This window comes from Triturus cristatus, chromosome 2_2, assembly GCF_964204655.1.
Source record: "Triturus cristatus chromosome 2_2, aTriCri1.1, whole genome shotgun sequence".
In the NCBI taxonomy this organism is placed as follows: domain Eukaryota; kingdom Metazoa; phylum Chordata; class Amphibia; order Caudata; family Salamandridae; genus Triturus; species Triturus cristatus.
In genome coordinates, this window is record NC_140582.1 from 487922034 (window position 1) to 487939003 (window position 16970).

Sequence of the window (16970 nt, forward strand, 5' to 3'; positions counted from 1 at the left end):
GATTCCAGACGCAGAGCAAGTACTTTAGCCAGTAACTTATAATCCACGTTAACTAGCGAGATCGGGCGATAACTTTTGCAAAATTGAGGATCCCGACCTTCCTTAGGAATAAGGCAAATAGTAGCGTCCTGGAATGTGCAATCTGACTTACCAAAAGCATAGAAGGATTGGAAAAGGACAAGAAGTTTAGGAAGCAAAAGGTCAGAAAAATGCAAATAAAACTCAACCGAAAAACCATCTGGACCAGGAGTCTTCCCCTCAGTGAGAGTATTCAAGGCGGTGGAGAGTTCACGTAATGAGAGGTCAGTTTCCAGATCTGGAAAATTGAGGTGAGATGTAATGGGTTTAGGGATTGCCTCCAAATAAGCCTGGATAAGAGTGGGGGTAGGAGGGGATTCTGGAGTATAGAGTTGCTGATTAAAAGGAGCGAAATTGGTCGAGAATATCACTATTCTTATGTAAAAGAGTATTATCTGAAGAAAAAATAGAGTCTATAGTAGTACGATCCTTCCGTGCCTTAAGATAATTCGCTAAAAGTTTCCCTGATTTATTGCGACCACCATAGAAACGGGCACTACTACGGAGAAGTATAGATGAGGCATTGTCCGTGGTACATTTATTGAACTCCAATTTAGCACGTAAAAGGTCCGGAGGAATCATTTTGTCCGAAGAAGTATAAAATTTATGTTCTAACGCCTTGATAGTAACTAATGTAGACTTTTTTATTTGGAGACGTTGTTTCTTTTTCTTGGACACAAAATCAATTATAAAACCTCTAGAAGTAGCTTTAAAGGAATCCCATAAAATATGAGGGGAGACGCTAGGGTCACAATTAATTAAAAAGAAATCGCGAGTAAAGGCACGGAATGAAGAGGAAAAAAGAGGGTCAGTAAGAAGGGAAGCATTAAAACGCCACCGAGAAGATTTAGGAGAAGGAGAGAGTAGTTCAAGATCTGTCACAACAGGTGCATGATCCGAGATAACTATGGGCTCAATAGAAGAAGATAGTAAGAATTGAGATAAAGGTTGAGAAAGAAAAATGTAATCAAGACGGGAGAAAGAGAAGTGAGGCGGAGAGAAAAAGGAATAGTCTAGAGTGTCAGGGTGGGATAGCCGCCAAGAGTCCACAAAGTGAGATTGGAAAAGAGTGTCAAGGAATTGTTTATGAGATTTGTGGGGAAGAAAGCGTACTGTAGATTTACGGTCAAGAAACGGGTCAACAATCTGATTACAATCTCCACCTAAAATAAAAAATTCATTTTGATATTGAATACATTTTTCTGTAATAGAGGGCCAAAAAAGGAAATCAGGTTGCGTGGGGCCATAAACATTGAAAACAGTCAAAGAAGCAGAATTAATCAATAACTTAGCAAGGATCCATCGACCATCAGTATCCTTTTCTTGAGACAGAATTTTACACTTCAACCGCTTGTGACATAATATAGCAACCCCGTTTTTTTTGTGAGCAGCAGGGGAAAACAAGACCGTACCCACCCAACTCCTTTTAAGTTTAAGTGACTCAGCTTCTGTAAGGTGAGTTTCTTGCAAAAGAACTAAATCAGGGTTATAAGATGCTAAGTGAGATAGGACTCTCTGTCGCTTAATTGGGCTAACAAAACCTTTTACGTTCCAGGAAATAACTCTGAAATTGCAAACAGCATAAATCAATAAGAACAAGGATCACATTAACAATCAAAAATATAAACATACCAAAAATCGTATGAAAAGTACAAAGGATAAGAAATAAGGGCATGCAATAAAGAAAAAGAGCATAGTTACAAAAATCAACAAGGCATGAAGAGGAATTAAATAAATAAGATCGTATAAGAAGGATGATAGAAGAAGAATAAAAACAATACGGAAAGGTAGGAGAACCAGAAGAGAAAGGGAGGGAAAGGAAAATGGAAAAGAGGAAGAGGAAAAAAAGAAGATAGAAAAACAAGAAGAGACAGTACATGTCCAGCGGGACGACTGAGGGAAACATACCTGAGGGGAACAAAATGAAGAACGGTGGGGCAATGACGACACGCAACAAGACGAGCCAACCGAAGACCGGGGAATCCAGCCACCCCAGGACGGGAGACGTAAGGAAATAGAGCCAAATATAACGGAGGGAAATACAACGAGTTGATCTACATAAATGAGAAAAGAAAGTACAGAAAGAAATTAACAACAAGAAATGGAGAACCAGCAAAGACAAAAGCTTCAAAAGAGATAAAAATACTACGACGCACTTATCATAGAACCTGTGAGGAGAAAAAGTTAGGCATAAAGCAGTAAACAGTAAAAAAGATAAAAAACACTATGACGCACTTATCATAAAACATGTGAGGAGAAAAATTTAGGCATAAAGCAGTAAACAGTCAACCATTAGGAGTAGCTGAGGTATCCATGCCGCTATTAGTCTGGATATGAATAAAGTTTTTAAGTTCAGCAGGATCATGAAAGGACCAGGTGCGATTTTGATGAGTAACTTTAAACAGGCAAGGGTGAAACAAGCCATATCTCGCCCCAAGAGCTCGAAGAGGCGCACGAAGATTTAAGAATTCTTTCCGTCTAGAGGCCGTAGCATTGGAAACATCCTGTGAAAGAAATACTCTCTGACCCTGCCATGTTATTTGACGCTTAGATCTTGCTGCAGAAAGAACAGATAAAAGATCCGTGAACTTCAGAAACAGAATAATGACACCTCTTGGCTTAACAGCTGCATCAGAGCGGGGACCCAAACGATGAGCCCTTTGAATGGTAATACGAAGATTATTCCTCCTATTTCTATTTTCCAAATCTTCAGTGTGCTGTTGAAGGGCAAGAACAGATTTTTCCAAACAGGAAATACGCTGAGAATGAGTACTTGTTTCCGAGACTTGCTGCTCAACTGATGACAATCTACTATCCAAAGCCAGCCATTTCTCCTCAAACTGTTGCATCTTGGTATTGGTCTCCTCAACAAAAGGACGCAAAGCGCGAATCTCCTCTAACAATAACTCCATTGAAATAGAGGACGGAGGGGTAGATGGCGGCGGTGAGTCCTGCTTTTGTCGTTTCGTAGATGAAGAGGAGGAAGCAAGTTTAGTCGAAGCCGACTGTGTAGAAGGGGGACGATGAGGAGCAGCCCCAGCCATGTGACCTGCAAGTGAAGAGGGAATAGATTGTGAAGAAGAGGCTGATGGAGCCGTAGCAGAGGTGCCCCTCGACGGAACAAAAATAAATTTGGGTTTGCGCAATTTGCCCATAAACTCACTTCCAGAGAAATGAACTATGCGAAAACCACTTGACGTGAAGAGATGGAGGTCCAACCAAGGTAGTACCGTTACTAGTGAGACCTCAAGGGTAGTATCGAGGTAAACATCGATGACTTGACAGAAAAAAAAAAAAAAACAGCTCCCAATATGTATCTCGCTAGTGAAGAATATATTTCAAGTCAATAAAAACTGGGATTGGTGGAAAACAGCGCCATCAAAAAACTGACATTTGGAGGAAATTGTCAAAATAAATACATGCCAAACACCATGGCAATTGAAATGTTATAAAAAACCTTCAGTCTCACAGGTAAAAGGATGAAAAAAGCCAATGAGAATGCCACACGACGCCAGAAACATCATTGCGGGCATGTCAGTTTAGAACAAAAGGTTTAATAAAGAAAAAGTTCTCCATAAAGGGCGCAGTTGCATGAAGAGGCCAATAGATGGCACCAGCGTATCACACCATGTTGAAGGAGAAAGCTTCGTGAGGAGATTGTAACCTTGATGAAAAAAGGTCCAAAAACGGCTCAAATCATGCCGAAAAAGCACTCACCGGCGTCGCTCTGTGTTCCGATTAACGGAACTAATCAAATTAGGGAGATTGAATGACCCAAATCAGGAGCGGTGAAGAGAAAGCCGTCCCGTTGCGGCGGAGCTCCCGTCTCAGGCGGCCATCTTGATCGGCGCCGAGACCACGCCCCGGCCTTGCATTGCTTGTTTAATCTTGTAAATATGTTAAATGCAGACTGTGTACATGTTTATGGTTTTAATTAACTAATAAACTATATTAACTACTAAACTCGCCTAAATCAATCCTCTTCAAACTCCCAAGAGTCTCATTAAAGCAATCTCTCCTTAAGAAAACCATGATGAAAGAACGCTACCAAGAAAATAGAAAGGGAAATAGGGATGAACCGCCTCCCAAGGAACCGGTAATCTCTGTGATTGAGATCAAAGGGAGGAGAGAAAATAGGCAGGCACACTGCATAGCAGAACCCATGCCATTCTTGGCACAGACCAAATATTTGGGTAATAAGAGAGAGGCCTTCGGTCTAGCACAAATGTCGGATGGCAGCTAGTTGAGACCTCGACATTGTGACACAAGGTAGGAACAGAATAGAGAATGCCATCCTGAATGGAAAGGGCCATCCTATTGCATGGAGAATAAAGAAAACATACCGGTTAGAGGACTGCTGATGTAGAATCCTCTCAACAACACGTTCCAAATGAAAACATGTAAAATAAGACAACAAAGAAAAAGGGGAACTTGATTAGATACAGAAACTAAACCATTACAGAGTTAGCCTCAAGGAAATAAGCAAACAGGGCTTCTGAACACAAAAATGGTATACTTCCTGTACACTCACCCTTGTGCCTTAAGGAATGTAAGGAGGAAGAGGGATTAAGTGCTATTGTAAAGCTGAAGTTCTCACCCATTCTTTATGTTTTCTCAAAAGTAGGAATGCAAAACTCATGTGAAAGAGCACTAACTCTCTCGTGGGTCCTGGGACCTGCAGCATGATGGGTATGCATGACTGCAGGAAGTGCTTACATCAACTTTTTTACTGAAAATGATTGTCCCATCAGTGTGTGCTTTATTTTTTAATTATTATTCACTCTTGCTGCTCTTGAGTTTAATTTCTGATGTCAATGCCTGTGATTTTTGCAGCACCATATCTGCACAGAATCCTGCACCTATCCAGACGTTCATCTTTTACTCTGTTTAGAACTATCCACACCCGACACAGTCTAGTGTGGCAGACATCCGAGAATGTACAGCCCTGAGACAGTAGTAGTTAAACTCTTCTGTGCCTGTATAGCAAGAGAGGCTAAACTAGTGGAACCTTTAGTCTTTCGCAGAATTCATAGGTTAGATTAGGTTGAAAACCCTGATCTGACAATAATAATCTATAAAGTGAAGGCTCTTGTTTATTATTTTATATTATAGTAGCGTTGTCATAACCCTCTGCTATGTGCGTGGTTTAATCGAAATTTCGTGCGTGTCTTTCGCTTCATCAGTTTTGTGCTAGACTGGATTATATATAGATGTTTCTATACAAACAGCTCCCTGGAACAGAGGCCTAGCAAGGGGAGGGTGGGGCACCAGTTTTGGGGGCGGTGGCCTCCCCACTTGGCTGCGGGCATCACGGGGTGGAATCACCAGCACCCCCGCTCTTACCTGCGCCTGTCGTGGATTCGCCAGCACATACCCCACCCGCTCTCACATACGGCTGCAGCGGGCAAACGCAGGGTCTGCCACGGGTGGCACATGGTCTAGCTACGACGCTGCCCTGGACTGGTTGCCCTGCAGGGAGAGCTGATCATTGCTGCACTTGGGCTGCAAGGCTTCCTTTGTGGTACTAAAACCCGATCTCGTTTTACAGTGGGAACGCATTCGGAAGACCTAGTCTGCTCACTGTTATGGGCGCATGGTCCTATTCAAACGAGGCTGCCCTCTGCCGATGCTCATTCTGTATATTGCTGAATGATGCCTACAGACAAAGGCCCTGGTGGCTGTGCTAAATGTGAGCATCTGCACTAGTGCTAAATGTGTTTGGCATGCGCAATGGCATGCGTATCGCTGGCATGCGCAGTACTCACCTGAAAGAGGGATTCGCATGTGCAAACATACTTCTGGACTCAGTAGATAATATGCACCTTCATCTTAGTCATTATGTGCTGCAGCAGCAAACATTTGATTACTAGTTTGTCTCACCCTCTCTTGCAATTGAGGGTGCAATTCATAATCTTTACATTTTAATGGTCTGTTGTATTTCTGCCATCATAAAGAGAACATGCTGAGGGCCTCTTGGAAGTCAGCGATGGGCACTCTGTATATCTCTGATCTGGAAGATACCATCACCACACGTATGACTCTGGTGTCCTTTATCACCTTGAAGGGCTGCAGATTATGGGAGGTTGTGGGATTGAAGACTGACCTCTTTAAAGAACACCTCATCACAATGCATTAACTGCCTGCAAATCAGTTTCCTCTTATTCATTCTCTTTATGCCTGTTGTGTTGCATAAATTCTGCCCAAGAACAGAACTATGTTTAGGATTATGGGACCTTAATGCATAGGGACTGAGTCATCCTACCACCTTAGTACCCATGAGCCTAGGACCGACTAGCTATAGTGTCTCACTTGCCCACCTACTCACTCACAGAGAAACAAGTGATTAGACACCCCAGAACACAACTCCCTAATTTCTCAGGACTCTCGGTTGCAAGACACACCCTTTCGCTCGCACTCTTGTACCTGTCCACAAAAAGATCTGACAGAGACACAAACCAGTTTAAAATATTAATTTTAACTAACGTGCAGTATACGTGCCACAAAAAGCAGGAAAATGTATAATACAAATACGGTCAGCATAGCAGCTAGGCCATAAATCACGAAAGGAGATGTCATTATAAAAAGACAATATAGCCTAATCTCCCTCCTCTTACTTAGAAGCTATATTATTAAATATTAGAAGATCTCTGGGTTTTGTCTGCAGTCCCCATAACTTAGTCTATAGATGGCAGTTCTACATCATAGGTGCTGTCTTGCTCTTCTCCCTGGAAAGGTCCCTCTCCAAGTGTCCGTCACCCTATGCGTATATCCCCATAAAAACCTACATATGGTGCATTGGTATGTTTTGTCTAGGTGCTAGGGCCTGACTAGAACAGAATAACAAGTGGCATTGTTTATCGACCATGCACACAATCTTCAGACTAAATCCCAGGAACTGACAGAAAGTGAACACGGCAGACAATTCTCATGTGAAAGAGACAAAGAAAGTCTTTGCAAAAATAAAGGCTTGTAGTAACGTGCGTAAAGCCAAGCACTGTCTGCAGAGCTTATGCTAACTTAGAGAAAACGATAATGTCCCCATGAGCCACGTAAGAGTCTTTAACCATGTGCAGCGCTCCACTGCCTTTTTGCTGGGTTTGTCCTTTAGAAATGCCATATACTTGCATACAATTGAGCACAAGAGGTTTGAAGTCCCGTTCTGTGTATAACTTGAGACCTGGCGCCAACTGAAACAGTTTTTCCTGCCTTCTCATTACTCACATGGGAGGAGAGAGAGTTGCCTGTGCTGTAGCGCCACTGGGTCAATTTACTTTGTCTCACTTTATCTTTTTACACTACTCCTCAGAGTCATTTTCTTTGTCCTCCGATGGATCTTGAACTGTGCACAGAGGGGTCGGATAAAGGAGATCTAATCTAGTTATCCAATGAGGATCAGGAATTGGGTAACTGACCTATAAACTCAAAATTAGATTGATATATATACCTCTCAAAACTATTCTTTATAAATACAGGATTATTGCAACTAGACCAAATCTCCTCAAGAAATTAAGTCGAACTAGAATTATACAAACCAATAATTTAGTTAGAGCTATGCAAAATAGTAACATTAGGATCTGTTAACCAGAGACCTCTCTTTTGGAATTCCCATTCCCCATTAATTCAATATTGGAATGCACAATCAATTATTGGAGACAAATCATGGAGAGACTGAAACAGGATTTAGTTAAGATTAGATTTTATCAGTAAATTTTGGAAGAGTAAATATCTCAATATCAAACATTTAAATTTAGAAACATAGAATAATATATTTTATCTCTTGTGGCCCATCAATTACCAGAGCTATAGGAAGAAAGTTCCGGAAAGGACATGAATCATCTTAGCTCAAAGGTAATCACAGAGTGAGGGACAGGAGTCCAGGAATAGTGCACACAGCATATACATTAGCCCAAGGAAAGCCAGTAGAGTCCGCAAGATCAGAAGCTGTCTCTCAGTCCGCAAAGAACTAGATGAAGAAATCAACAACCCCACAACACCATAAAAGAGAGAGGAGAGCGAACCCTTATCTCTCCATCCTCTAGTGCAGTGGTTCCCAAACTTTTTAGACCCGCGGCTCCCGTGACCTGTTGGCTGTTGGCTGCGGCTCCCTAATATGTTACTTTTGTTTGGCGGGTAGTGGGGATGTAAGCCCGGCCTCTGCAGTACTTCCATTTGTCTCCCTGAAAATAAGTGGGATTAGGCCAATGAAGATATTATAATCATAGATATAATCCTATTCTTTCCACTGCAGAGCCCCATGATTGGAGGGATACAGAGATCTCAAAGAAGTAAATTGTTACTGCATTGTCATGTACAGCTTTTTAAAGAGGTGTATCTTTAGTTTGTTCGTGAGCAGGGTTTGTGAGACCCAATAGAAAGAGGAACGTTGTTTCAGAATGGTGTCCAATCTGTGTACCAGGGCACCCCAGTGGGCCATCAAAACAAGCAAGGGGCACCGCACACAAAGGGTATCAGGAGAGGACATGAAGTGTACATATGACATATGTCACTCCATGTTTGCCTCCTGCTCTTGTGTGATGCTTCTGGCTTTGTGTAGCTCATGTGCATGTCTCCTTCCATGAGAACTATGAATATTATCACATGTATGCACCTGCCAGTCCCCTCAGCTACACGACAAATCTGTGTGCCTTTAGTTTCTTTCAAAGAAAGATTAGTAGCTGATAACTATCTCTAAAACTGACCAACAAATGAAGCCGAAAAGCATCTCAAGCAAACAAGCGACAGGGTCTAATCCACTCCAGGCATTTAGTTTCTCTGCAGGACTTGCCTGTTCCTGGTTCTTTATCACCTTGTGTGAGGACTTTAGGATTGGTACATGACCTGTGGCGTATCTCTATGCTTGATAGAGGACTGCTGTGGCATCTTTCTCTTCTTGTTGCGTGATTGCTGTAGCAACTCTCCATTCTTGTACCAAGATAGAATTGTGTTGTTGTTGTAACCTCTGCTGTGGCACATTGCTGGCCTCATGTACATTGGGTTCTTAGATCACCTTGCTGTGTTCTTGAAGTATAAACACATTTGTAGTTGTTCTTCTCAATGTCATGTTGCTCTTTTGCCCACAGGGATCACAGTTTGTGTTTGATTGGGGGGAATTAGATATATTATGAATTTATTTGTGTCTCTTATGGGCTGCGCCGCAGGGTGCCAGAGACCTTCTACACACTCCCATCCACTGAACAGCAGCGATAGTGCGCTCCATGGGGTCTGATCTGCTGCCCACAAAGCAAAGCTAATTGAGCACTGAGCAGTATTTGTGAAAAACTCTGTTGTGGCACCCCCTGCCAGTATCAGGGTTGTTTTGGGGAATCTGATTTTGTGGTAGGAGCAGTGTCAACCCCCCACATTCCAGTCTTTGCCTGTACAATCCTCAATAATACTTTTTATGCTGATGATGAAAGTCTGAGCGCAACCTCTCGGCTTTGACTTTATGCCCACACGGGAGCGTGTCAAAGAGTGATCCCTGTATTAAATGTTTTCAACAAACACAGCCCCAACTCATATCTTTTCTGTAGATTGACGCCCCTTAAAAAACGCACCAGTCACAAGTTGTAATGTTATTTGGATGGCTGCAGCCCCTGAATAAATGGCATCATTTTACAGGCCTTTTCCACTGGCTATACCAGAGAGCATATTTAACCTTGCTGGAGATGAAAGCAAGAACGCATCATTTATTGAAGTGTCAAAAGTTCATACCAGAGCCCTTCTGCACTCCCGTTCCCTCGGAGGTCAAAGTGCAGCTGGGCAGGTATTTTCACAGTGTTTTGTTTATATTACTCTTCGCTTTGCAAGGCAATCTTGGCTGTTCGGTCCGCAGAAGTTTAACGTGATTAAAATAATTGAGCAGTCTCAAAACTTCCCTAAAGAAATACCTAAACAAGTTTGGGCAGTGCCTTACTCTTAAAACACAACTACACATTCGGTTCTAAAAATACACGTAGTGATGGGTAGTGTTACAGCCTGCAGTGGTTCTCAAGCTGTGTGTTTGGTGCGCGGCGCCCCTGGCAAGTTTTGATGGCGCACTGGGGAGCCACGGCGCACAGTTTGGGAAACACTGCTCTAGTGTATATCGATCCTCAAGTTCCAAGTGACACCTGCTGGGTCACCTCATCTGGTTAGACCACTCAGTCCATTGGTCAGTTCGCATAGGGTGATTGTCATGCAGTATAAAGAAGACATGTTTATAGCAAAAAAGTGGTGATCATCATGTAAGCTTTTGAACCATTCAAAAAGTAAAGTTGTGAACAATAGTTCGTTAACAAAGTCTCATGAGTGAATTCAAGAAGAAAGTTTCTCACAGCAGATGTTCCCAATGTAGCAGGTTAGTAGTGAGTAGTCCTAGTATGTGCATGGGAAGTCTTTCTATGAAACATAGTTTCATCTCACACTGCAAGTTATGAAGCCTTTCCATGAGAACAGAATCAAGCAAAGAAAGGAAAATGCAGGCCTAAATTGAATTTTAGTTCATGAAATACACAATATAAATTTATTGAAATACGTATTACATTCTAAAGTTTCTAAGACCTTATCCTTTTCTTCAGCTTATAGCACTCAATATGCAATTTAGTTTCATTGAAATTAGCATGTATAACTATGACACATTCCTACATTGTCAAAGTACCAACATATAAAATCATTTCACAATATAGAATATTAATATCATGTCTTGAAATTCTTATTAATACATGTGTGAAGATCATTCTCTAAAAGTTTCACGGCAATTGGAATTATTATATACGTGCAGCACCATTTCTGTTTTTCTCTGCTGATGCACACATTAACATGAGGAAAGACAGAATTGAAACCAAACCCTTCAATAAACATTATTAGTGTTATCCAACTTACATTTAGTTTTGTTAATTCTTCACATACATCATTATTTTAAAGGAGAATGGTTAATGAAACCACTATAACACGTGACTCATCACATTCACATTTCTATTCTACGTTAAAAGAATACACCAGTGTAATTGGGTAAAACATGAACCGATGCTATTCAAACGAGCATTTTTCATCTAGTCTACACCCTTCTGCATGCTTTTACGATGCAGTAACTATGTCTTTTTATGATCTTTTTCTCAATATTCTCCAGTGTATAGTGAGCATAAATTGTGCACATGTGTCATTATTCTCTTAAAAGGTGTCAAAATCAGTTTTATGTTTCAACTAAAGGATTCACCAATGTATCTGCTTCATCACCTGCAACCTCAGATTAGTGTTTTTCTTTATGTCTGGTCTACACCATGTCAGGCAGGCATCAGCAAGCCCAGCATAATTTCATCACTTTGTGAATGATGGATGCAAGCAAAAATTGGAATGTTGCACCCAACAACTAACCTCTACAAGGACAGATCTGCAACCCTGTCCTCAATAATGCTGCGTATACCGCATAAAATGTGAATACACAAGTGCACTTCGTGCCTAGTGCTTGTCATTTTCATTTTCACTGACATGTGTAAAAAAAAGTGCAAATCAAAAATAGGTTTTGTGAATCAGAGCCACAGATAATAAACTAGTGATAGTAGTTAACCAAATGATAATTTGTCTTACTGCATTGTCATTTCAAATCTTCTAAAATTAGAAATTTATGGAGTATTTCATGATGGAAATCTGGTATTACGAGTATGTTTATATAAATCATACAGATGGTTAGGTTAGTCATGTCATTGTCAAGCAGTTCTCAGATTTAAGTGTCCTTATTTTATCTCTAAACAGAACAAATGACATTTAAAATTGGTAACATTATTTTTTCCAAATCTCTCAGCTTGCTGGATTGATGTGTGGGTTCCTCATCAAGCTGCATTCGAGTTTACACGACCAGGTCTTCCTACAACAGCTTCATACTGTTGGGCTATTGGTGCAATATGAAGGACTTCTCAGTACATACAGTAAGTTTTTTTTTCTCAAGAATATTTAATAGTTTGTTTACAGAAAAAAAAAAATCAGATGCCATGTAGCTTTCAAGAGTATCCCACTTTTCCTACTCAACGTGTTCCAGCGTACCACTTCAGATTACACAATCTATATGTTGTACATATTGTGGCGAGGTTCTTACAGTTCTAGTTCAGAGTGAGGGGTTATAGTGGTGATCCCTTTTGATCTAATCTTAATTCTATGCACCGTGATGCAGATTTGTGATAGTTGCAAAGCCAGGCTTGCTGCACAAGTCTTGGGAAGGAGGCATTGCACAGTGACGCAATTTGATAAGGAAGTCAATGGTTTTTGGAGTGACGTTTTCTTTTAAGTTCTATATTTTAAAGTGATTCACAGCCCTCTCTGTTGAAAGAATGTAGTGTAGTGTTCATTTCCGGTTGTTCACACTCTGGTGGGATGCCTTAAACTTATTATAGGAAATTGTGGATTCAGTCAAACCCTTGAGATGCACATGTCTAAAAAATTAAGGGATTTATAAATACCAAAAGTAATGTTTCAAAACAACAAGATTGATCCCATTACTTGGAAATCAAATAATACATCTTAACTGAATAAATCATCAGTTATGAAAGGACACATCGTGCCAATGTATTTGCATTGTCAATCATCAGTTTCATTTGCAGACTGTAAAACCATATGTTCGAGTAATGCTTTGAAACTCAAAGGGTGCACATAGCGGTGTCCTGCATGAAATGGACTCTGCCAGTTGGAGCGGTCTGATATGTATACAGACATAAAGGTGGTAGAAGGACTTGGCTGTCTCATACAAATTAGAGATGGGTACACACAAGAAGGAATTTAGCCAAAGGCAAGCATTACAACAACAGCGTGATCCTGACATCTAAGAGACCAGTTTGTGTCCTTGCATATCTGCCTTTTACTACTTGTTTAAAAAAAGATTGGCTTTGGGTGCCTAAATCCTCACAACACTAAAGATCTTTTCACAACATGGTGAATATATATGGTCTATAGGTAACACTGGTGTGGTAATTTGTGTAATTCTCATGTACTTTTAAGCTTCAGTTTGGCTTTATCTGTTGGCTTATTTCATCTGTTGGCTTTATTAGATATTTTCTGTTTCAAATTCATTCAGTGTGTATTCAGTCCTTGGGTCAGTATAGTCTTGTATATGTTTGTAAATTGTATTCTCTATAGCGTGTCCGTGTTTGGTTGTATTCTGTGCATGTTTCAAAAAGATTCCCTTCAGTTGGTGGTAACTTCAAGATTGTGGTGGTCACTTCCTTGTACTGCTAGAGACCTATCTCTGATATAATAAATTGTTTTACATCTGGTTTAGTAAATTAGTCTGCTTACGATAGCAAGATTAGATCAAATAAAGTATGGTCTCTTGCACCTTGCTAATCTCGAAACTAACTCAAAACTCCCAATCTCCACCCAGAGGGGTCTTTGTCTTGAACTGAGGCTAAAATCACAAAATGGTTAACATTTAATTGGCAGTGAAGCAGTTTTGCCCCACTGTAAAGACAGAGAGGAGTCGATTTACAAACCATGAAGGTTTATTAGCAGATTAGTAAAATTACATCTCAAATCAGTTCTATCAAGAAAAATATTTCTTGAAAACAACATACATGAATATAATCTAAGTAGTACAACTTATAATAAATATATTCAATATACTAAAGCATTATGTGCAAAGCAAGGCAAAGATTTGTCTCCAAAATGAAACACCATAATCCTAAACGTAAATTGTGAGTTGGTCAGGGAATTTCTAAAGCAGTCGGTATCAGCAAATTTAGAATCCAAACAGGAACCAGATAAAGGCTCCAATTTGAATCAGAAGAAAGGCACTTGCTCTTGAGAATACCTCAGTGAGCAGGAAACAAGGAGCATTGATCTCAGGAGATTAGAGAAGATGCCTGTCTGTAAAGGTGGACAGAGGCAAGTGATCTAACTAACAAGCTTTACACAGTTAAACCAAAACATTTCGTCCAAAGGTTACAATCTTCAGCTTCCCACTAAGTGATAACCAATCGAAGTACAATGCTCTCTCCATGCCTGGGGTTGGCCTGTTTTTCACGGAATAGTACAATGCCAACCCTTTTTCGCACAGTATTATTCACGATATCGCACAAAGCAATACTGACTCCTCAGCTCTCTTAACCACTTCAGGTGTTGAGATTCCAGTCCAAACCAACTAATCACTATACTATGACCCTCAAAATGTAAGCTAGCAAAGAATAACATTTTAATGAGCAGGCGGGGCTTTGGTATCTGAAACAGAAAATATTATGAACAGCAGAGAGAAATCCAATGTTCAAGATAGAGTGAAGTACCTAGGCTCACTTATGCCAACTACAAATGCAAATTGGCTAACTAAAGTTTAATCAGACATATGTATGCGTTTAATTCTGCTACATCAAAATATGAAGGGCAAGAAACTAGTAAATTATATAATTCAAGTACACAATAAATAAATTGATGTGTAACTCATGTAAGCTAAAGTTAATGCACGTTGCAAATTTGCAGTTTATTCAAGCACAAATATTCAAAACCAGTGTTGCATCATCAATGTCCTCCCTCTGATGGCTCTGGGAGCTATCACAGAAAACACCCTCCTTTCCCTTAATACACTTTCAGAACCTGTTCATTATTTGCTGCTGCTTACATCTAGATTCCTCCAGCTCCTTGAGCTCCTCCTAAAGATAACATTACATTTCTTCCATTTCCACATTTTCTCTCTTCATTTTCCTGATCTTGTTTCTTCTTTTTTACTGAATTCTCTTATGTCATCTGCTTGAACCCCTTCACCATCAAGAACAAACAAATGATGAAGACTGCAAAAATCAATATAGGTCTCAAAATATTTCCTAGAAGCCGTCTACCAAGCTCACTAAACCATTTCCCTACTTCAGAAAATCCCTACTGATTCCTCACATACCTGGCAATATCCTGACTCTTGTCAGGTACATAAGAGCAGCACTGCTGAATGTGAATCACTTTGCAAACGCCGCCCTTTTTTGTGAGTAAGATATCTAAGGCTGGCCATTTCTAGAGAGCCATTGCCCTAATAGCAACTAGTTCCATGTTGATATCTAAAAGTGCCTCTGATATACTGGTTGCAAGTTTATCTACTAAGGTTCTCAGCTTTCTAATCTTCAAATCATTCACAAATACACCAACAGAGGGAATTATATCTCCAAAGATATCTCCCACTACTTGCGAAGCACCACACTTAATCCTCCCCGGAAGCATAACTCATTGGCTTCGCTTTTTCTCAACATGATAAACTTTAAGGAACACTAAACCTAAGAAACAGCTTCTCCAACAATATTTAGGAAGCTTAAAGTAAACATATTTAAAAAAATTGTAATAAACATCAGGAATAACAGGGTCATCCCCAATAAAGACAAACTCAGAAAAACCAATGAGGACATTCACCTCATCTCATAATTATTTGCATTGAAAAAATTCCTTTTTGCCTTGTAAAGCATACCATTACCTGTTTCTCCCAATCTAAGGTCAATCTTGGTCATACCCTCATTTCTCTAAGAGGGTGCTTTCTTTCTCCAAATCTGCTGTGATTCCTTCCTTCCTTTCTTTGCCTTTGTTTCAATCTCTTCCCTTTTGTCTTCCAAACCATCAATGAAATCCTTCTCCATCTAACTCAACTTGTAAGTAGAATTCTGTCTATGAGCTCCAGAAGTGTCAAGTTTAGTTAAAGGTTTGAAAAAATGCCAAACAGTATCCACAGTCTGGACGTTAGTATGGGGATTTAAATGCTTAAGCATGAGCATCTCTGAAAATACTACATCGTAGTTTGAGAAATAGTATGCAAACCGTCCTTGATGATATACCATGCTCAAAATTGAATTACAGGTAATATGAAAGGTTAGTGGGATATGGTGGTATGTCATCCCGTCCGCCACAGATTAAGGCAGGTAAGTACATGTGTAGCAGACTTTTGCATGCATTACTCATGTATACTCAATCAAAAGGTTGAATAAGACATTGGTTGGGAAGTTTCCCTTAGAAATATATTTGTGTAAGACTTTCCCCTCTATACTAGGTTGCTGTGCTACATGCACAGGGTTTGCTATAGAGGTAACTTGTACTGGAGCAGAACTCGAAATTATCAGTAAGCATGTTATTAATATAATAGAAATCATTGACACAGTGACCACTATTGCTCTACGCGTATTTTGAGAAAGGGTTGTTTCGTCAGTATAGCGGGATTCAAAATCCCGAGAGGGGAAACCTCAGTAATTTTGTGCCTCAGTTTGTTCTTGGATTGCTATCAAAAATTACTTTAGCATTCAGCAGAATGTCATCTGCTGGCAGGCTAAGCCTTAGGATAAAATACTTTGTTATACATAGTACTGCAGTGATGAATTGGAGATGAATCAGAAAAAGAATAAGGAGAAGTTCATGTTGGCACAGGAAAAATTAGTGCAGAAAAGATTTCAGAATGGCCCCATATGGGGAATTCCGGATATAGTTCTAGGTTTGTTGCTGGAATTCACGGAGTTGGTTATCAAGGGGGAGGTGGTCAGATGGTGCAAGATAGAAATGGTGTTTTGCTTGGCTGAGGATGATGGATGCCCGTTGACCCAAATTCTGGAATGGAAATAGCCATGTTAAAGAAAACTGAGCCATGCCATTATTGTAACACGTTGGGACACTGGAAATGTAAGTGCCATTCAAATCCAAACCGAGTGCAATTCAATGGTCAGGGATCTAATATGAATGTTATGCCAGCTCTAAATGTGCAGATTCAATGGCTCCATAGTCCTAACGTGCTCCAAGCCCCTTTGATACAGCTCAGCTTGAATTCCCTGTGGTTTGAGAGGAATCTAGGTGTTTGGTTTCCACAGAACCCTTTCTGGAGTCCAGATAAAATTCCCGGTGTTTGACGTTGCCTGAGACTTGAGGTCTGATCAGTCTCAATGACTTTGCCTGACAGGGAAAGAGGATTGCATACTTGG

General features: G+C 40.3%; 1 protein-coding gene across 4 annotated transcripts in view; it reads left to right on the top strand.

Annotated features, from left to right (window-relative positions):
- The window catches only part of INPP4B (inositol polyphosphate-4-phosphatase type II B), a 2419090-nt gene that overhangs the window by 2107084 nt on the left and 295036 nt on the right, over positions 1 to 16970 (top strand). For all 4 annotated transcript variants that reach the window (XM_085641585.1, XM_085641586.1, XM_085641588.1 and 1 more), the window contains one exon: positions 11858 to 11981. In XM_085641585.1, coding sequence (XP_085497711.1) covers positions 11858 to 11981 — 124 coding nt within the window. The remainder of the gene's footprint in view (positions 1 to 11857; positions 11982 to 16970) is intronic.